Raw genomic sequence first — 22,931 nt, forward strand, 5'->3', positions numbered from 1 at the left:
ATTACTTTTCATCTTTATTAAACTTTTTTATTTCTGATAGTTTTGACTTTTGCATAATTACCAAGTTTCTGAAATTTCTAACAATAAATTTCATTAAACTATTTCTGTCACTGTACTGACTTTTTTGAATATGGCTTCTTTGCATGAAAAACTGAAATATTTCTGTTTAATTACTGACATGCATTTAATTAATACAGAGGCAGCTGCACTCGAGTTTGCCACCGATGCTGGACTTCTTCCCAGAGAGGATGAGGCACCACCTTGCCCCAAGTGCCAGGCACCGATGAGAAGCAACAAGAGAAAGGAATCAAAGCTCGGATGGCGTTGGGTCTGCAGCCTGAGAAATCGCAACAACTGCTCTGGCATGATTAACCCCATTGAAAATACATTTTTTGAGGGTACAAAAATCCCAATAAGGGAAGCTTTAGTCATAACTGTGTACTTTGTTCTAGATCACAGTTTCAGTTACATAAATCAGCAGCTAAAGCTATGGAGGGAAAAGCAAAAATTACCAGTAATTGCAAATGAGACTATTGTTGACTTTTTATCATATTGTCGTGAGGTATGTGAAATTTTTGCCTCTCATCATAGCAGAATGTTAGGTGGTAAAGGAAAATCTATATTAATTGATGAAACATTTTTGACCCGCCGCAAGTACAACCGTGGCAGGGTAACCAAAAATATGACCATCGTAGTTTTAGGCATCTACTGTCGAGAAGACAAAGAAGGATTATTTTTCAAGGTTAAAGGAAAAAGCAAAAGGCATTTGTGGCCTTACATTAAACGTCATGTTCACCCAGAAACCACCTTCATATACACTGACTCTGCTCCACAATATAAAAGGATAGAAAATTTATTTCCGGCAGCAACACATAAAACTACCAATCACAAGAAAGGTAAATATGTGTCTTTTTTTTTTAATGAGTGACATTTTTTTTTTCCATCCTTAACATTCATTAATCCTTTATTTACAGGCGTATTCGTAGATCCCGATGATAAACAGAACACTATAAATGATCTTGAGGGTGAAAACAAACTTTTTAAGAGGTCTATAAAGAGCAAGAGAACAGATGATATTTGCACGCAGTACATGGCTGTACATTATTACAGGCGGTTCCGCTTGAAGCCCTTTACTTATGATGGAGAAAGACTTGCTCAGTTTCTACAGGACATTAAAGCTGTGTATCCAGGCCATGGAAAAGTCGGCCTTGAACTTAAAATGTTGGACGAACCAACATCAGAAAGCGAAGGAATTGAGGACCTGATGCCTCCAAAGAAATCAGCCCGACAAGATGATGATATACCATTCATTCAGGAAGATGATGATAAATGGGGTAAAAGCAACAAATATAACTTTATTTTTGACATAATTTATTTATTTACATATATATACATACAAAAATTGCATTTAAATATTAAATTACATACCATTATAATCTATGTGCTTATTTTTCAGAGTAAGGGAACACAGACCAAGTTTTAAAACTGGAATAAATGATAAGAAAAGCATACAAGTAAATTGTTTACTATAATTTGTGTAAATGTTCAGATGGTCCACAAATTTTGATGTAATACCTTTTTGTTTTTCACTACATGAAATTGTTATTTTTTATTTCCTTTTAGAATTCAACCAAAAAACAGAGCCCAGAAAACAAAAGGATGGAAATGTTGCGAAAATGTAGCATATCTTTTACAGAAAGAGGTAAATGTGTATTTCAGTTATTCTCAACTTTTATTTTGACGTGAGAGCTATTCTTTATATATTTTGTTATTCCTTCATTAAAATAAACTTTCTTTCACAGCTGCAGATCCAAAATGTCATGAAATACTATGACAGAGGTAAGACAAAATTTTAACCATTCACAGCTTATGTTTCAAATTAGTGCTTCACTTTATTTTAATACTACTCCTTCAGTAAAAGCAACTGTAAAATTTATTTAGTTATTATTAGTATAAGTTTACCTACTTATTTTTCAGTAAAAAAAACTTTATTGCAAATTAGGTAATCCAAAAAAAATAAATAAAAGAAAGAAGAAAACTAATTTTGACAGATAAATTGACAAACATAGAGGTGAGTTGATTAATTTAAAGGTTTCCAGCCTACTTCTTACCAGAAAACATTTTATTGTTAAGGATAATTTATCACCCCTTTCAGGTAAAGAATATTGCAGAAATGAGAAATGAATCATGGAAAGAAATGAATCTTCAGTCAGAAAATATACAGGTGAATTCATTACTTTTAATGTTTCCAGCCTGTTTATTTTAATTATGTATTTTCATACTACGTTTAGTATTTTAATTTTACTGTTTATTTATTATTTTAAATATAAGGATTCAATCTTACATTATTAACTTTTTAAACTTGCCACCCTTTTGTGGTAATTGTGTATTTTTGTACTATGTTCAATTATTATTTTCTAGTTAAAAAGAGTATGTAGTTAACAAAAGATTAAAACTAAACAACAGAAAGAACACTTTTAGAAAAAATATTAAAACATTTAATAAAAGTGTTTATATATACGCTAACTTATGTTTTCATTATCATAACATTGTTTAGTTATCTTGTATTATGAATATGCATAATATGGATATTTTGTTTAGGGACTTCAAAAATAACATTTTGCTGCCACTTAGACGAGGGAAGAAGCAGATGGAGAAATCAACTCGGATGACAAACCCAGTACCTGGGGGTATAGCCAGGTTTTTCTTTCAAGAAACACATCCGAGTTGAAACGACTGATGCGGGCCACACCTGAAAGCGAAGGAACTGAGCAACTGCTGCCACCACAGGAAATCTCGACGATCGTGAAATGTAAAATTTTGTTTACTTATCTTGTATTTTGAATATGCATAATATGGATATTTTGTTTAGGGACTTCAAAAATAACATTTTGCTGCCACTTAGACGAGGGAAGAAGCAGATGGAGAAATCAACTCGGATGACAAACCCAGTACCTGGGGGTATAGCCAGGTTTTTCTTTCAAGAAACACATCCGAGTTGAAACGACTGATGCGGGCCACACCTGAAAGCGAAGGAACTGAGCAACTGCTGCCACCACAGGAAATCTCGACGATCATGAAATTTAAAATCTTGTTTATTTATCTTGTATTCTGCATATATAACATGGATATTTTCTCTACAAAAAACTCCAAATAGTGAACTGCCAAGTAATACTGCTGAAAACTGCAAAATGTGGTGCTGAATGGTAAGTAATATAAAATATATGTGTACACATTAAAATTAGAGGATTATGGCTCCTGGCGAAACCTCGTAAAAAAAAACGCATCAGGATTCCTACCTCCTAGTCTTACACGTACTAGCTTAAAAATTGGGATTATTTGTAACTATTTTGTTTCACTAATATCATTAATCACATTTCTTACTGTTTCTATTTTTTTTTATCAAATTTAGATTTAATTAAAAATCACTTTAACCTGCATGTAACGTCATGTAATGTGAAAATAGTGCCTATTTTTTAAATGAAATTATATGATAATACCCGCATAAATATTTTTTATAAATAATTGATTTAAATATAATTATAAAAACTAATTTACAAAATTTGGTAATGCTTCAATTAAAATGAATAGTCAAAAAGCAGAAGAAAAGATTTTTCTTTTTTTAAGTACGTGTAAGTCTTAAGGTGATGTGGAAATGGAATCATTTCTAATTTCAAAATGCAAAATGCTTGTAAAAATTGTTCTTTTTCAGATCTGATGAGCAGGCCTCGATCTATAAGAGTGGAGTTCAGTGAAACGAAGTATTGGATTTTAACAAGGAAGGAATCTATAACAGTTTTTCTTGTGAAAAAATGAAATTTTATAAGTTATCAGCAGAGTCATAGTTACTGTTTTCAGCGCCCAGGGAAAACTGAAGATTTTGTGCCCCTCCCGACTACTGGCCAAAAATGGAAAACATTCAACTCTAAAAATTCGTAACATCATTTTGGCTTCCCTTGGATGATGTGCCCACGGACATATGCCCCCTTTCTAGCCCTGGTTATCATATACACAGTTTCTTGTGAACTTGTTGACTGTGAGAACCTGGATACATATTTTCTTGCAAAACTGTGAGAAACTAGATAAAAATTTTCTTGTGAAAAGATGAAACTGTGAGAACCTGAATAAAAATATTCTTGTGAAAAGGTGAAACTGTGAGAACCTGGATAAAAATTTTCTTGTGAAAAAGTGAAATTTTTATATAAATATAAATAACATAATTTAAGAAGACAAAGATTGTACAAGCAATGTCATCTAGGGGTAAGTACCTTCATTTTGCAATATATGTTTACATTGATAAATTAAAAAATATGAAATTCTAGCATATTGAAACATAAGTTAAGAAATATTTGTTTAAATTTATTAATTAAAAAAGGTGAAATTCTTACATATTGAAACAAAAGTTAAGAAATATATGTTTAAATTGATTAATTAAAAGAGTTGAAATTCTTGCATATTGAAAAATAAGTTAAGAAATGTATGTTTAAATTGATTAATTAAAAAAAAGTTGAAATTCTAACACAGGGAAAAATAGAAAATATATGTTCAAATTGATTAATTAATAAAAAAAAATGAGTGCTATATACTGAAAAATAAGTTTCTTAAAAAGAACTTACCATATATTACAAATACCTTAATAAATGTTCTAATTTTTCATTTCTCATCCATATATATCACGTTTAACTATCATACACTTACCTGCATAACATAATTAATTTAAATATAAATTCATTATTAATTTAAATGCCAAATAATATAATGCCGAAATTACATGCAAGTCAAATTTTTAGGTTGGAAGCTTTCTTTTAAATCGATTGTTTACAGTTTGAGCGTAAGTACTTCTTCGCCCTATAGCGTTTCATGCAAAACATTTCACTCGTTAAAGTACACGTTAATTAAAATTTCTTGTTCTATTACTTTAGACTGAATTACAATTAGTAAGTTATCATATCATGCTTAGTAATATAACATTAACTATGTTGTACAACATTGAAGAAATAGGGAATGTCAGGCGTCATCATGTCAACATGAACAAGGGTAAGTTCAATTTTTCCTTTTGGCAGTTCAGAATTGTTTTCCCTGTCCACTTCCCTCGGATAGGGAAATAATATTTGGCCGCCATCTTGGATTTCGAAATGCGCTTTTTGGCGCATTTCTGAAATCCAAGATGGCGGCCAAAAACTCGCCAAATTCAGCCAAGAGCCGGGTATCCGAAATGAGCCTAAAAATCTATAAGTACTGTGATTAGTTACAGAATAAAATCAGTTTCAATGAAAACAAACTTTATTACCAATATAAAAAACTTATAATACGATCTTGTACTAGAGTTTCTAGATTTTGAACGCTGTTGCCATACACAAACTACTACACTATACTAACAAAATTCAAGTGAGGCTTGCTCAAGCATCAAAGATCAAGAGTTCATAGGGTTAATGTCGATCGCTGCTGAGACTTCGAGCTTGTCCTGTTATTTCTTGTTATTTTATGTAGAGGGCTGTACGTTCGCAGCGCTCTGTAAAAAAGTGAAAAACATTCCTTTCCCTTTAGTGATTATCAATTAAATTACTTTGATATAGTGTTTTTTCTAGAAAACATATACCTTTTCCAAAGACTTTTAGCTCCGATGTTGATGAAAATGAAACAGCGGACAATGTGAGGATATACTACGAAAGCCTGGAATTTTAAGATAAGTACCCTTCTTTCATCTACACTAAATCAAATTTCTATAAATAAGTGCCTTTGAATCAATTAAATTTAATTTTTATCCGCTTTTAGCATTAACCAATACTTGAAATTGCTCATTGCTTGTGGCTTCCTTTGTGGTTACAATTCCAAACAGACGCCAACGTTATCAGTTCACTTCTGTCACCACCTACAAAGCCCCCCTTATCTTGTTTTGAGGAATCTCGTGAGGAATCGAAAGTACCGCGCAGAAACAATTCTTCAGTGCATGGCTGAATTGTACAGTCGGTCACAAAAGTATTCGAAAACCGGTACCCTATCAGAAAATGACAAGATGGCTTTTTTTCTTTCTCTTTCTCTCTGCGTGTCGTGTTATTCCATCCTAGGTTTTCTTCTCCCCCCCCCCATCTTGGAAAAAACTGGAAAAAATTGGTCACGATCTCTTTTTGAATGGGGAGATGCCATTTTGAGAAAAAGCTGACGACCCTATCTTGGAGAATGAACATGACCGCTCTACACACCCTTTCATTCTCTCTCTCTCTCTCTTTGAATTGGGAAGCCATTTTGGGAAAATGCAGACGACCCTATCTTGGAGAATGGAAATGAACGCCTCTCCCTCTCTCTTTGAAATGGGAAGCCATTTTGGGACCCTCTATTCTTGGGGAGGGAGAAAACTGAAGTCTGCATTTCGCTGTCTCTGAATGCGGAAAGCCCTTTTGGGAAAAGCGGACCCTCTTCTTCTGATCTTGAAGAACTGAAAATGAACGCTCTACACGATCTCTCTTTGAATTCAGAAGGTATTTTGGGACCTTCTAATGTTGGAAAACTGAAATGGACGCTCTACGCTTTCTCTCTCTCTCTCTCTCTCTCTCTTTGAGATGAGTAGCCATTTTGGAGGATTCTCCACCACCATCCTAACCTTGGAAAACTGAAATGAACGCTCTACACCTTCTCTCTCTCTCTTTCTCTGAAATGGGTAGTCATTTGAAAACTCCCTAACTTTGGAAAAAACAGAAATGAACGCTCTACACCATCTCTCTTTGAAAATGGGGGGGGGTGTCATTTTGAGACCTCCCTCCCCTAAACTTGGAAAAAAAACTGAAATGAACGCTCTACACTTTCTCTCTTTGGACATGGGTAGCCCTTTGGGGACCCTCTCCTCTTGGCATATATATAAAAAAAAAGAACTGAAGTGAAGGCTCTACACAATCTCTCTTGGAACGGGATCCATATTTCGGGAAACGTGGATCACCTCATGCTGGAAAACTGAAGTGAACCACCAAGATTGGACTCTATATAATATTTTTTTTTAATTGACATCATGACCCTCCTCCAATTTGTTATTAAAAAAGTTTTTTTTTGTTTTGGTTTTTATCCCATTTCCGATGTGATTTCAGAAATGCAATTCCATAACAGTTCAATTTCATTCGAGGTTAAATGATCTAAACAGTCTTTGACCCACCCATCCATATGATTATTTTCTTCTCCTTCCTGTTGCACCAAATTTTGTAAGTCCATATAATCATTCCATACGGGAAGGGCTGGATCCTCACAAGGCTGTCTTGAAACACTTGGAGTCTCTTTGGGATGAGTGGAGGGATCTAGGATGTCTGGACCCGGCTGCGATTCTACCTCCATGATTTCTGGACCCGTTGGAACTTGTTTACCCGGCTGAAATTCTACCTCTACGATTTCTGGGCCCGTTGGAACTTGTGAACCCGGCTGTGATTCTGCCTCCATGATTTCTGGACCTGTTGGAACTTGTGGACCCGGCTGACATTCTACCTCTACGATGTCGGGACAGGTTAGAGAAGAAGAAGAAGAGGATACTGGAAGAGGTTCTGTCTGTGAGGAGTCCGAAAGAGGTTGCCTGTTTGAACAAGTCGGGGAAGAAGAAGAAGAAGAAGCTTCTGGATTCTGAAGCGGATCTTGCACGCCAGGTAGGTTCCGGTAAGTCGACCGTTTTTTAAGAGGTAATTTTTTTTCTTCCTCCTCATCTTCCATCGTGATGACTTCAATTGCATTCCGTTGCCGGGTCGATTTTGTTTCGGGCCATGACGGTTTGGTCCAGCTCCTCTTATCATCTAAGGAAGGGATGGGTAAAGGTGGCGGAGGGTTTTCTACTTCTTTTTCTTGAAACATCATCGGCGATTGGAAAGAAATCTCCTCTTTCAATTGTTTCCAAAGCGAGTACGAGCACCGATCGACGAGAAAGAGACTCTTCTGGGTTGTGACGATGAGATATTGCGTTTTCGGGGGAACGACATAGTTTTGAAAAGGTCTTAGAATATATTTCTTATATTTCATCCTGTCGCTGACTTTAAAACTTCTTTCCTTCAGATTCGGGGACGATGATTCGTAATAGGCGAGAGGAGCGGCTGTGGTTTGAACAATATGAACTTCGTCCTCAGCCGTCGTTCTCACTCCAAACGTAAAATATCGTTTCGTGAGAAAAATATTCTTCCACCGAAAACTCGTGCGCGGATCCGTATATCGCCGGTCTGTTTGAATGGGCCGTCTCAAAGCTCGATCCATCCGATTCCAAGAGAAGGGAGATTCCTCTTTCGTTTGTTGCGATTCGAATAAATTTCTGTATATATTCTGAACGAGCAGGTTGGAGGATTCGACATATTGGTTGAAAGAAACGATCGCTTGATGAGGTGGTAAATGCGGAATAAATGTCGCACAATGACACGCCAAAAAAATTTTCAAGTTGGAGATTTGCTTTAGCGTCTTCAAATCCTCCCCGTTCGAAATCCGTTGAGTTGGAAAAACGTCTAATAGCGACATGGCTCCCAATGGAAAAGAAATGATCTCGCCCAGTACTCTCGTCTTTTTATATATCTATATAGACACACACAGACACACATAGAGGCTCTATGACGTCCGTTTTATTTGTTTTTTTTTTGTTTCTCTCTCTCTCTTCTTTCCAAGAAATCTTATCTCCATGACCTCTTTTTCTTTTCTTAAAAAGATGAATGTGTGTGGGAATGAGGAAGTGAAAGTAATAATTTAATAAACAAAAAATTATCCAACCATGACCTTCCTATTTTTTTCAAAGTCACCCTTTCCAATCCAAGGACGTCCAGAGATAGAGGAAGCAGGGAGAGAGGAGGAGGGAAGGGAAGGTCACACTCTCTTTCTCTCTATAAATAAAAGGGGAGAGCCCCAAAGTCGTATTTTTGTCCAAGTGGATCATGAGGAGGCATCCCCGGCTCACTACGTGTATTCCTTTCAAATATAAATATGTTGATCTTTCCTTTTATATCATCCAAGGAGTTGTTTACCTGAAAGCCTCCGATTTTTCAAAATGTGCGGGTTATCATACCGTGGGGAGTTATCAAAAGATGCGGGACGAATTTTTATCCGACGAAAACGTGTTGATGGCTCGTGACATTCCACCTTTGGATGCACAAATTTTGTTAAAGAAACGAGCCAAATATTTTTACACGTCCCACTTTCTAACCGTCTCGCAAATGAATAGGATTATGGATCGTCTTGAGAAGACAAAAGGGATTCTCGTTCATTTTAGTGAATGGTTGCACAAATGTTTGCACGAACCTCTCTCGATCGAGAAGACTGGGAAGAATACCTATTATATTCTTCTCGAGGAATCTCCTCCTTCGTCTCATCTTAAAGAGGCTACGACTTTTGAAAAAATCCTCGAGCAAGAAAAAATAGAATGGTGGAACAACTACCCCATCCCTCTCCCCGAGCATCAAGAGGAGCCTGTTCAGAAGAAAAAGAAAAAACCTTTCCAAAAGCCTATCCTCATCCTCCTCGATAATGATGGGGATGAGGAGAAGCCTGTTCAGATACCTCTCAGTTTGTCAAAACCCGTCGAGGATGAAAAACCTCTCCCTTCCTCAAGACCCCTTGAGGAAGAGAGACCCCTCGAGAAGGAGAGATTTCTCCCATTGTCAAACCTCCTCGAAGATGAAAAACCTCTCCCTTTCTCAAGACCCCTCGAGAAGGAGGGACCTCTTCCTTTATCAAACCCCCTCGAAGATGAAAAACCTCTCCATTTATCAAGACCCCTCGAAAATTAGGGACCTCTCGATTTGTCAAAACCCCTCGAGGATAAGGGAACCAAAACTTCTCTCTCTTTCGAAGAGGAGGGACCTCTCAATTTGTCAAGACCCCTCGTGAATAAGGGAACCGAAAATCCTCTCCCTTTCTCAAGACTTCTCGAGGAGGAGGAGGAGGAGGAGAGACCGCTCCATGTCTCAAGACAGGACCCCCCTCTATCTCTTGAGGATCCGAGGGAAACGATTCCTATTGAAAAACCATCTATCGACGATCCCCAGAAAAGGTCTTCGGAGGAGATTAGACTTCCATGTAGAAAACGAATCTGCCACAATCATCATCATCATAATAATAATAATAATAATAATAATAATAATAATATACCCCCTTCTCAACAACAGAATCCTACAACATTTGCAGATAAATGCATTCAAACCAATCCCTTTATAGTAACCCTTTTGATTGGAGAACCCGTGCATTAGCCTCGAAAAAAAAAATGAGATTGTAGACTGTTTCTATGACCAGAATGTTAAGCCAATAGATAGGTCTAGCTCAGAATTTTTCTTTTTAAAAGAAAATAAATAAATAATCCAAAGACTATTCGTAAATATAAATGGTAAACTCTCGAGTCGGCTGGAAAAAAATTTTCAGAGGTGAAAAAAAATTCTCCAACTCAAAAAAAAAAAAAAAAAAAAAACTTTTTGTTAATTTTTATCATGTCTTAGACATGATAAAAATTAACGACCCCCTTCCCTTTTCGTCTGGGAATGTTGTCTCACTCTTTTGAAAAACAAATCGTGATTCATTCATGGAATGATTGCCATTAGCGAAAGGATGAGTCATGGTCTATTTTTAGAAAGGGTGAGACATCCTTCCCAGACAAAAAGGGAGGGTCATTAATTTTTATCATGTCTAAGACATGATAAAAATTAACCAAAAGTTTTTTTTTTTTTCATTAGAGAATTTTTATCTCACCTCTGAGAAATTTTTTTTCTCCCAGCCGATTCGAGACTACCATTTGTTTTTAAGAATGATTTCTCCCTGATCTATTATTTCAAAATTCCAAGTTTCGCTTCAGAACCATCTGTGATGTTGAAGAAGTAACGTGATATATGTATTTTTTTTAATGAGTTCTGTCAAGATTGAATTGTGCAGGATCGACCTTGCGAATTTCTTCTCTGTGTCTTTAAATAATAATGATACCGAACCGCTTTTTGTAGAGCGCAATGGAAAAAACCTTTTGTATGGTTAGGACAATTCATGTGTTCGATCCCATTGTATTTGAGAATCTCTTGCGTCGATCCCGAAATGCAATAAATGGATCTTTGCAACCATTTCTCTAAAAACCGCCGTTTCATTTCTCCTCGCACCCAAATCATGGAAAAAGGTTCCGTCAACATCGTTAACACCCATGGAAAATAACTGTACGGAATTTCTCCTTCGTACCACGACAAGCCGTGATAATAATCACTCGCCCACACAGCGGTTCGTTTCACGAGTCGAGCACGAGTTCCATGTTTTTTATTTCTTTTTCTTTCCAAGGTGACCTTTATTATTATTATGATGGATGTGTATTGAGATACGCACGATATTATTCAAAAAACAAATATATATACGAATGTGACCTTTCCCAGAATTCATACGACCTGTCACGTGCAACCTTCTCTCTCTGTCTCTCTCTATAAAAGAGGAGACGGCGAGAGAACGCTATCCATTTTTTCCTTCAGGACACACAGCGAGAGAGAGAGAATTTTGTTTTCTTTTTTTTTCCTCAATTGAAGAAGATGCACATTTTGAGTGCCAAACCTCTCAAAGATTCCTACATTGTTCTGGACATGGAATACTTTCACTGTTATGATCCAAAGACGGGAGATATATGTTTCATCTTGAAAGAACTGGGCTACATCACTTGCGATTTAACCTTATGCGGATCCATGATTTTTCTCCCTCCTGTCCATTACGATGTCTTATTGTCCCGCAATCAAGCTGTGGTCAACCAGACAACAAATAACCGACACGGCCTGCAATGGATCGAGGGTCGTGTTTCCTACGAGCATCTTCCTACGATCCTGAAAATACTGACCGAAAATGTGGAGACGATCTACGTCAATGGATACGATAAAGCCGAATTTTTCAGCAAGCTCTGCCAGCGATCCGTTTACGAGTTTTACATCCCAGGGAAAACCGAGTGGCGGAACAAGTCGAAATGCACGCGACACCAATATTTCCAAAAGATGATTCATTGTGCCGAGAACAAGGTGAGAAATTTTCGATACCATTTGATGGAGGGTAGTTACGTTTTCCGGAAATTACATTGTTACCCCTCCGAAAGCAAAGCTGTCGAAGACGAAGAGGAGGCGGAAGAATCTCCCCAGGAGAACTCGTGCGACGATGAGGAGGAGGAGGAGGAGGAGGAGGATGAACTTTCCAATAATAATAATAATAAATGTCTAAGTTGGGATGCTTTAGAGACCCAAGAATATTGGTCTCAACCCTTATCTCACCTAGACCTGAAAGAGGATCCTCAAGTGTAGTCTTGTGGTCTTCTTCTAAAATTTGTTCTTGGAGAGAACCCTTGAATGTTCATGAATGAAATGGTATGTAAATTCCTAGAGAAAAAAATAGAAAAAAAAAGTTCCTTTTTTTTGTAATGTGTTGATTTCTTTCCAATCCCATTTCTTTTCCATAACTCCAGCCCAATCGATGAGAAGAAGAAGAATTTTCCAAGTTACACAAGACGAATCTTCCAAGTTACACAAGACGTAGAAAGATTTCACAAGGATTTATAAATCACACGCTTCCAGATGATATATGTATAGAGAGAAAAAGACCCTCTGTTCTCTAGCCAATACGTCAAGACTTCCCTAAACTAAGAGAGATCATGAGTACCGAGGAAACCTTAGCAGAGCAAGTGGAAAGACTTTCAAAGAGATTAGAAGAGTTAAGACGGGATAGATTTACAGTTCCGCCGACTAAAGAGGAAACTATCATCGATTTCAACAAACCGCTGTACTTTCATCCCCTACCCCAAAGAATGAGACGAATGGACTCGCCGTTGAACAGTTCCAATGAGAAACAAAATGTCACTTATTTGAATAGCCAATTTCAACACTTGAATATTTCATAAGTATTTTTTTGTTTTTTTCCCCTAAAGCGTAGGGAGATCGGATCAGTAGTTTTTCCCTTTTCATCGTCGAAAAAGATTGGGAGGAAAAATCTTTCTCAGCTCTCTCAGAAAAAATTTTCAGCCTTAAAAAAAAAAAAAAAAAAAAAAAAAAAAAACTTTTTGTTAATTTTTATCATGTCTTAGACATGATAAAAATTAACTCTACCCCCCTTTTGTCTGGGAATGTTGTCTCACACTTTCTAAAAATAGACCATCACTCCTCCTTTCCTAAAGAATAGAATTCCAAGAATGGGATCTGGTCTATTTTTAGAAACGGTGAGACCCTATTCCCAGACAAAAGGCGGGTAGAGTTAATTTTTATCATGTCTAAAGTTCAGGGTCCATCCATCTTCTTATGTGAAACGGTGACCCTGACGAGATCGAGATAAACAAGTCCTGTGAGTTGTTTCGTAATCTTGACGTGATCAAAGAAAGACTTTTTATTTTTTTTTGAAATAGGCGGGGGGTGGGGAGAGAAAATGTTCTCACGACCCTCAGATATCTTTCCATAAATATATTTTTTATCAAAGTGTTTCTTTCATCCCGATCCTTTTAAGAGGTTGGAATGACCCTGACATTTAGATGGGGTCGCGATCCCGACAGATGTCGCGCGAGTATAAAAGTGTGTATCCTCCGCGAGATTTCTTCAGAGAACAGAAGAAGACGTGAACTGAGCTGGTAAGTCCCTTTGGTCCTATGAATATGGTTTAATCATAACTTCATTAAAAAAGACCTTTGAAACTTCTTAACCCTTTGAAAAGAAAAATGTCTCTTTCAAGACGACGACTCTAAAACGTTTTATTGTTTTTTTTCCCTTTCTAGATCTTCCCTGTTATACATATATACCTTTTCGATTCTTTTTTTGCTCCTGTTTGTGGGAGACATCACCGTATTCATCGCCATGGCGTATTCAGAAAACTTTATCGTGCTCGATCTAGAGGGTTTCCAGTCCTACAACCACAAGAAGGGTGAATTTACCTACGTTTTAAAAGAATTGGGCTATGCGACAAAAGATTTTTTGACCGTGGGATCGTTGACGTTTGCTCCTCCTCACCTCTTCCACCAACTGAGTGACAAAAACAAAAAGACGAATGCCTGGCTGACGAGAAACCGGCACGGACTTCGTTGGAACGAGGGTCATATTCCCTACAACCATTTAGGACGCATTCTCCAATCGCTCACTCACAGCTTCTCCACGATTTGTGTGGTGGGATGCCAGAAAGCTAAATTCTTTGCTAAAGCCTTGGATTATCAAAAACCCGTGACGGAAATTTATGTGCCAGATGGAATCATTTGGAAGTATCGGGAAAAATGTGCCCGACATCATCAAAGGAGGAAATATTTCCATTGTGCCGAAAACAAAGTGCGCAACTATCGATGGCATATTACGGAAGGAGATTTTCATATCAATCACGTCTATCCAGACGGAACGGAGAAAGAGGAGAGAATTCAGAAGGAAGCAGACAATCCTCTGCAAGCTTTTGATAAGGCCTACGATCAGTTAGAGAAGGATCCGTCCCCAAAAGCGTACGATAACCTCATCCAGAAATGGGATAATCTGTCCTGTTTCCAAGTGATGGAACATCCGGATGAGCATACGCTTTTCCACTTGATGGGCTCTTCTACTTCGTCAACTTCCTCCAATAACTCGAGGAAGACGGAGGGTTGGGGAGACATACCTGAAAATATTCCCCATTACGATCCAGCAGCCTGTTGGGACGAACCTTCCAAAGAATCTCATGAGACCCCCAGAATATCTTCAGAGGATCCAAAGACAAAATCCACTGAGTGTTGGGACAATGAACGGACGACTCATGCTCCAAAATCCACTAAGACTATGTCCACTGAGTGTTGGGACAATGAACAGACGACTCATGCTCCAAAATCTACAGAGACTATGTCCACTGAATGTTGGGACAATGAACGGACGACCCATGCTCCAAAATCGACTGAGACTATGTCCACTGAGTGTTGGGACGATGAAACCGAAAAGACGACAGAGAATTGGGATGACCGTTCTCAAAAGTATTTGAATTGATATATACATAAACTCAGGAGAAAAAAAAATAAAGAAAAGATTTTTAGAAATAAGTAGGGAAAGGTTCTCCGCTTTCCCTATATTTATGGAAATGGACTAAGAAGAGAGAGAGACGAATCAGGAGACCAAAAAAAATGGGTCTTGGAAGGAATGAGTGCAAATGCATTCGATTCCTTCCGAGACCCATTTTTTTTGGGTCCCTCTCTCATCCAATCTTGGAAAAGAACTTTGTCCTATTTTTCTAGGTCCATTCAAAAAGAAATGAATCTATCTATAAATTTTCTTAAAAGAAAAAAAAAACAAAAAGATCCATTACCTCTTGACGGTCCAAAGTCGAGAATCTTGGAAAAAATCATCCACTCTCTCCATCCAGTCAAGCTTCTCTGTAGAAAATCTAGTAGGTGCATCTGCATTCTTGAACACCCGGCAGTTACTATTGGACGCGAAACGTCGAATGCTGAAATAGTTAACAGTGAGCCCATTCTTAAAGAAACGGGTATGTTTTATTCATCCAGTCGACTGCGGAAAAATTTCTGAGAGCCGGAGAAAAATTTCTCTGGTTGGAAAAAAAAAAAAAAACCCTTTTAGTCTGAAAATTGATGTCTTCAATTTTTCAAAAATTGAAGACATCAATTTTCAAATTTTCAGACTAAAAAGGGGGGTAATTTATTTTTCAGAAACTTTTCCCAGCCGACTCGATGTGAATAAAACTTTACTGTTTGTTAAGAATGTTATTTAATGGATCGATTTCAACCTATCGAGTTTCGCTTGAGTTCCGGCCGTGCTGTGGGCCCACCTGGATACAAGTTTTCCCCTTTTGGAATAGAATAAAACTTTACTGTTTTTTAAGAATGTTATTTAATGGATCGATTTCAACCTATCGAGTTTTGCTTGAGATTTAGATGTGAATAAAACTTTACTGTTTTTTAAGAATGTTATTTAATGGATCGATTTCAACCTATCGAGTTTCGCTTGAGTTTCGGCCGTGCTGTGGGCCCACCTGGATACAAGTTTTCCCCTTTTGGAATAGAATTTCCGTCAAGGTAGGCTACTTTTCCTCTTTTTGCATTTTTCATGTCATTTCATTTGTATTACAATATACTGAAACCGGGCGTTCGAACTGATTTCTATGCTATTTCTATACAAATGGAGCTCGATCCAAGAAAGAAATGATGTCTTTTTTTTTATTTTGTGGACTGCCAATTTGTATTGGAATATACTGAAAACGGGTGTTTGAGTCGGTTTTCAGTATATTTCAATACAAATGGAGCTCGATCCAAGAAAGAAATGATGTCTTTTTTTTTTATTTTGTGGACTGCCAATTTGTATTGGAATATACTGAAAACGGGTGTTTGAGTCGGTTTTCAGTATATTTCAATACAAATAGAGCTCGATCCAAGAAAGAAATGATGTCTTTTTTTTATTTTGTGGACTGCCAATTTGTATTGGAATATACTGAAAACGGGTGTTTTAGTCGGTTTTCAGTATATTTCAGTAAAAATAGAGCTCGATCCAAGAAAGAAATGATGTCTTTTTTTTATTTTGTGGACTGCCAATTTTGTATTGGAATATACTGAAAACGGGCGTTCACGTCGGTTTTCAGTATATTCCAATACAAGTGGAGCTCCATTCAAGAAAAGAATGATGTCTTTTTTTTTATTTTGTGGACAGCCAATTTTGTATTGGAATATACTGAAAACGGGCGTTCACGTTGGTTTTCAGTATATTTCAATACAAATGGAGCTCCATCCAAGAAAAAAATTATGTCTTCTTTTTATTTTGTGGACAGCCAATTTTGTATTGGAATATACTGAAAACGGGCGTTCACGTTCGTTTTCAGTATATTTCAATACAAATGGAGCTCCATCCAAGAAAAAAATGATGTCTTTTTTTTATGTTGTGGACAGCCAATTTTGTATTGGAGTATACTGAAAACGGGCGTTCGTTGGAATATACTGAATACGGGCGTTCACGTCGGTTTTTAGTATATTTCAATACAAATGGAGCTCGATTCAAGAAAGAAATGATGTCTTTTTTTATTTTGTGGACTGCCCTATTTGTATTGGAATATACTGAAAACGGGTGTTCACGTCGGTTTTCAGTATATTCCAATACAAGTGGAGCTCGATCCAAGAAAAAAATGATGTCTTTTTTTATTTTGTGGACTGCCAATTTTGTATTGGAATATACTGAAAACGGGCGTTCACGTTGGTTTTCAGTATATTTCAATACAAGTGGAGCTCCATCCAAGAAAAAAATGATGTCTTTTTTTTATTTTGTGGACTGCCAATTTTGTATTGGAATATACTGAAAATGGGCGTTCACATCGGTTTGCAGTATATTACAATACAAATGGAGCTTGATCCAAGAAAAAAATGATGTCTTTTTTATGTTGTGGACTGCCCTATTTTGTATTGGAATATACTGAAAACGGGCGTTTGAGTCGGTTTTCAGTATATTCCAAGACAAATGGAGCTCTATCCAAGAAAAAAATGATGTCTATTTATGTTTTGGACAATCAATTTTGTATTGGAATATACTGAAAACGGGCGTTCGAGTCCTTTTTCCGACTATTTCTACACACATTCCACTATATTAAAATGACGTTATGGTTGAGTCCAAACAGAGTCGTCCCCGGACAGAGTCGTCTCCGGACAAAGTCGTCCCCTCTTTTCTTTGAATTCTATTCTATAAAAGGATGAGTCATGGTCTATTTTTAGAAAGTGGGAGAACACATTCCCAGACAAAAGGGGGGGTGAGTTAATTTTTATCATGTCTAGAAGACATAATAAAAATTAACAAAAAGTTTTTTTTTTTTTTTTTTTTTTTTTTTCATCTCAGAATTTTTTTCTGAGCTCTGAGAAATTTTTCCTAGCCGATCCCATTTCGTTTTTCGACAATCACTTTCAACTCTTCACTGCCAATTTGTATTGGAATATACTGAAAACGGGCGTTCACGTCGGTTTTCAGTATATTCCAATACAAGTGGAGCTCGATCCAAGAAAAAAATGATGTCTTTTTTTTATTTTGTGGACTGCCAATTTTGTATTGGAATAAACTGAAAACGGGCGTTCACGTTGGTTTTCAGTATATTTCAATACAAGTGGAGCTCGATCCAAGAAAAAAAATGATGTCTTTTTTTATTTTGTGGACTGCCAATTTTGTATTGGAATATACTGAAAACGGGCGTTTGAGTCGGTTTTCAGTATATTCCAATACAAGTGGAGCTCCATTCAAGAAAAAAATGATGTCTTTTTTTTTATTTTGTGGACAGCCAATTTTGTAATGGAATATACTGAAAACGGGCGTTCACGTTGGTTATCAGTATATTTCAATACAAATGGAGCTCCATCCAAGAAAAAAATGATGTCTTTTTTTTATTTTGTGGACAGCCAATTTTGTATTGGAATATACTGAAAACGGGCGTTCACGTTCGTTTTCAGTATATTTCAATACAAATGGAGCTCCATCCAAGAAAAAAATGATGTCTTTTTTTTATGTTGTGGACAGCCAATTTTGTATTGGAGTATACTGAAAACGGGCGTTCGTTGGAATATACTGAATACGGGCGTTCATGTCGGTTTTCAGTATATTTCAATACAAATGGAGCTCGATTCAAGAAAGAAATGATGTCTTTTTTTATTTTGTGGACTGCCCTATTTGGATTGGAATATACTGAAAACGGGTGTTCACGTCGGTTTTCAGTATATTCCAATACAAGTGGAGCTCGATCCAAGAAAAAAATGATGTCTTTTTTATTTTGTGGACTGCCCTATTTGTATTGGAATATACTGAAAACGGGTGTTCACGTCGGTTTTCAGTATATTCCAATACAAGTGGAGCTCGATCCAAGAAAAAAATGATGTCTTTTTTTTATTTTGTGCACTGCCAATTTTGTATTGGAATATACTGAAAATGGGCGTTCACATCGGTTTTCAGTATATTACAATACAAATGGAGCTCGATCCAAGAAAAAAATGATGTCTTTTTTTATGTTGTGGACAGCCAATTTTGTATTGGAGTATACTGAAAACGGGCGTTCGAGTCGGTTTTCAGTATATTCTAATACAAATGGAGCTCCATCCAAGAAAAAAATGATGTCTTTTTTTTATGTTGTGGACTGCCCTATTTTGTATTGGAATATACTGAAAACGGGCGTTTGAGTCGGTTTTCAGTATATTCCAATACAAATGGAGCTCTATCCAAGAAAAAAAATGATGTCTATTTATGTTGTGGACAATCAATTTTGTATTGGAATATACTGAAAACGGGCGTACGGGGTTTCCGACTATTTCTACACACATTCCACTATATTAAAATGACGTTATGGTTGAGTCCAAACAGAGTCGTCCCCGGACAGAGTCGTGTCCGGACAAAGTCGTCCCCTCTTTTCTTTGAATTCTATTCTATAAAAGGATGAGTCATGGTCTATTTTTAGAAAGTGGGAGAACACATTCCCAGACAAAAGGGGGGGTGAGTTAATTTTTATCATGTCTAGAAGACATAATAAAAATTAACAAAAAGTTTTTTTTTTTTTTTTTTTTTTTTTTTTTTTTTTTTTTCATCTCAGAATTTTTTTCTGAGCTCTGAGAAATTTTTCCTAGCCGATCCCATTTCGTTTTTCGACTATCACTTTCAACTCTTCACTGCCAATTTGTATTGGAATATACTGAAAACGGGCGTTCACGTCGGATTTCAGTATATTCCAATACAAGTGGAGCTCGATCCAAGAAAAAAATGATGTCTTTTTTTTATTTTGTGGACTGCCAATTTTGTATTGGAATATACTGAAAACGGGCGTTCACGTTGGTTTTCAGTATATTCCAATACAAATGGAGCTCCATCCAAGAAAAAAATGATGTCTTTTTTTTATGTTGTGGAGAGCCAATTTTGTATTGGAATATACTGAAAACGGGCGTTCGAGTCGGTTTTCAGTATATTCTAATACAAATGGAGCTCTATCCAAGAAAAAAATGAAGTCTTTTTTTTATGTTGTGGACAATCAATTTTGTATTGGAATATACTGAAAACGGGCGTTCGAGTCCTTTTTCCGACTATTTCTATACACATTCCACTATAATAAAATGACGTCATGGTGGAGTCCAAACAGAGTCGTCTCCGGACAAAGTCGTCCCCGGACAATTTTATACCGAATTTGTATAGAAATATACTTAAAATGGGCTTGGAGGGGTGGCGCTTTCTAATATATTCCTATATACATTCGGTTGCATTCAGAAACAAAAAGAATGTCTTTTTGAATGGACAGGATGACTTTGGAAACCGGATCTCTCTCTCTCTCTCTCCCAAGATTGGATGAGAGAGTGCCTCCTATTTGTATTGCAATATACTGAAAACGGGCTTTCGAGTCAATTTCTAGACTATTTCTATACAAATGGAGCTCTATTTACGAAAAAAATTATTTCTTTTTTATTTTGTGGACAGCCCTATTTGTATTGCAATATACTAAAAACAGGCGTTCGAGTCGGTTTCTAAACTCTTCCTATACAAATTCCACCATCTATATAGAAATGATGTCATCGTTGAGTCCAAACAAAGTCGTCCCCAGACCATCTTGATGACCAGACATATTGCCTTTTCAACAGCCCACATTATTCTGAACAAAAACGTGGAATACGTTTATAGAAAAGAGAAGAAAAATTCGGCTGGGAAAAATTTCTGAGAGCCGAGAAAAAATTCTGAGTCAGAAAAAAAAAGAAAAAATATATAATATATATATTATATAATATATATATTATATATATTATAAATACTTTTTGTTAATTTTTATCATGTCTTCTAGACATGATAAAAATTAACTAATCCCTTTTGTCTAGGAATGTTGTCTCACCGTTTCTAAAAATAGATCATGACTTATCCTTTCTAAAGAATAGATTCCAAGAAAAGAATGGGTTCTGGTCTATTTTTAGAAACGGTCAGACAACATTCCCAGACAAAAGGGGGTACATTGAGTCTGTGCTGTAGACCCTGAACAACCTATCGGTCACCGGTAATATATCTGGAAGGACCCCAAAAAGCTATCCACTGTCGTTGGAATTGTGTTCACTGGAGGCTATTTCTTTTTTTGCAATCTCGCTTTTAGTTTTCTCTGAGATTCTTTAGAAATGGGTGAAGATGGGTAGCGTGAAGCGGGGGACACCTGGATCAGGATTCCCGATTAGGGTAGAGAGGGAGGCGTGTTGCCTTTTCAACAGCCCACAGTGATCTGAACAGAAACGTGGAATGCTTTTATAGAAAAGAGAAGAGTTGAAAGTGAAATTAACTCACCCCCTTTTGTCTGGGTATGTTGTCTCACCGTTTCTAAAAATAGACCAGAACCCAGTCTTTTCTTGGAATTCTATTCTTTAAAAGGATGAGTCATGGTCTATTTTTAGAAAGTGGGAGACAACATTCCCAGACAAAAGGGGGGGTGAGTTAATTTTTATCATGTCTAGAAGACATGATAAAAATTAACAAAAGGTTTTTTTTTTTTTTTTACATCTCAGAATTTTTTTTCTGAGCTCTGAGAAATTTTTCCTAGCCGATCCCATTTCGTTTTTCGTTTTTCACTTTCAACTCTTCACTTTTCCTATCCACTGTCGTTGGAATTGTGTTCACTGGAGCCTATTTCTTTTTTTTGCAATCTCGCTTTTAGTTTTCTCTGAGATTCTTTAGAAATGGCTATACAAATTTCACCATCTATATAGAAATGATGTCCAAACAAAGTCGTCCCCGGACCATCTTGATGACCGAATATGTATAGAAATAGTCTGAAAATGGGCTTGAGGGCCGGTTTCTGGACGATTCCTCTACAAATTCGGCCGCATCCAGAAAAACAAAAATACATAGTTTCTTTTTGGGTGGACAGGAGATGATAAATTTCTTTTCTCTCTCTCCCAATATTGGAGGAGAGAGTGGCCCAAAAAAAATGGGTCTCGGAAGGAATCGAATGCATTTTGAAATGCACTCATTCCTTCCAAGACCCATTTTTTTGGTCTCCTGATTCAACTCTCCAGTCTATGGAATAGGGAAAGCGGAGAACGTTTCCCCTTCTTTAAGCGACTGGAGACCATATCGCATCATCATCATCATCATCATCATCACCATCATCCTCTTTCTGATACTTTTCAACGAAGGCTTGATGTCTCTGGATGATTTTGGGGAGATGATGGATCCCGAATTGAGTGATGAAAAAGAGAGGACACTTTTTCCTTTCTTGTTCGTCTTGCACAGTCTCTCGGAGGGTGATATACGTTTCCCCGTCCTCCTCAATTTTCGTCAGAGGTCTCATGAATATTTTACACATCCGAAGAGCGACTTGTTATGCAGGGATTTCGAAGCGATGAAGGCCGCTTCATTCGAAGTGAGGACAATCTGGTTCGGTTGACCCCATTCTTTGGAGTAGTTGTCCAAATCGCCTAGTCGAAGAAAATGGTGTCGATTAGGAAAAAAGACTTGGAGAACACTCGTCGTATGCCAGACGTTCGTAGCAAGAGAGTCAAGATATCTTTGGCATTCCAGTACAGGAATCCTAGATCCACATACGCGTGCACGTAATAGTCATCGTTATATTCCAGTTTGAGCAGCATGGCTTTTGTATTTTTTTTTCCGTTCTCAAGGCGAAACACTCGTCTGATATGAACAAGAGCTCGCTGGCGATCCGTTTATATAGACTACTCAGAGAGAGAGAGAGAGGGAGAGGGGAGGAGGAACAAGGTTGATGAATTCTAAAATAAAAAAAATGATAACGAAATGAGATCGGCTGGCAAAATATTTTCAGAGCTCAGAAAAAAATTCTGAGATGTTAAAAAAATAACTTTTTGTTAATTTTTATCATGTCTTCTAGACATGATAAAAATTAACTCATCCCCCTTTTGTCTGGGTATGTTGTCTCACCGTTTCTAAAAATAGACCAGAACCCAGTCTTTTCTTGGAATTCTATTCTTTAAAAGGATGAGTCATGGTCTATTTTTAGAAAGTGGGAGACAACATTCCCAGACAAAAGGGGGGTGAGTTAATTTT

At 36.9% G+C, this 22,931-nt stretch overlaps 1 protein-coding gene and 1 long non-coding RNA gene across 3 annotated transcripts in view; both read left to right on the forward strand.

Moving 5' to 3' along the window:
• The first annotated feature begins 306 nt into the window (after positions 1-306).
• LOC146994199 (uncharacterized) lies at positions 307-1,702 on the forward strand. 2 transcript variants are annotated; one of them, XR_015044066.1, is made up of 4 exons: positions 307-896; positions 975-1,334; positions 1,457-1,514; positions 1,624-1,702. XR_015044066.1 is itself a non-coding variant. In XM_085826985.1 (3 exons), exons 1-3 carry the CDS (start codon positions 365-367, stop codon positions 1,459-1,461), a joined length of 897 nt encoding a protein of 298 aa, XP_085683111.1. In that variant the 5' UTR covers positions 307-364; the 3' UTR covers positions 1,462-1,612. The 2 variants fall into 2 exon arrangements, 1 of the variants encoding a protein (XP_085683111.1); XM_085826985.1 differs by lacking the exon at positions 1,624-1,702 and having other exon boundaries at positions 1,457-1,612.
• Positions 1,703-3,314: 1,612 nt separating this feature from the next.
• Positions 3,315-22,931, forward strand: part of LOC146994200 (uncharacterized) — a 395,818-nt gene continuing 376,201 nt past the window's right edge. Inside the window, exon 1 of the long non-coding RNA XR_015044067.1 lies at positions 3,315-4,260. This is a non-coding gene — a long non-coding RNA (uncharacterized LOC146994200). The remainder of the gene's footprint in view (positions 4,261-22,931) is intronic.

The sequence above is a fragment of the Stegodyphus dumicola genome, chromosome 11, assembly GCF_044657685.1.
Source record: "Stegodyphus dumicola isolate Sdum_Otavi_A_Nest chromosome 11, ASM4465768v1".
Lineage (NCBI taxonomy): Eukaryota > Metazoa > Arthropoda > Arachnida > Araneae > Eresidae > Stegodyphus > Stegodyphus dumicola.

Excerpts from the sequence above, each read along its gene's own strand:
- LOC146994199 (XM_085826985.1), top strand. The coding sequence starts at position 365 with ATGATTAACCCCATTGAAAATACATTTTTTGAGGGTACAAAAATCCCA. Across the intron at positions 897-974 it reads AACTACCAATCACAAGAAAG|GCGTATTCGTAGATCCCGAT; the intron begins GTAAATATGTGT and ends CTTTATTTACAG.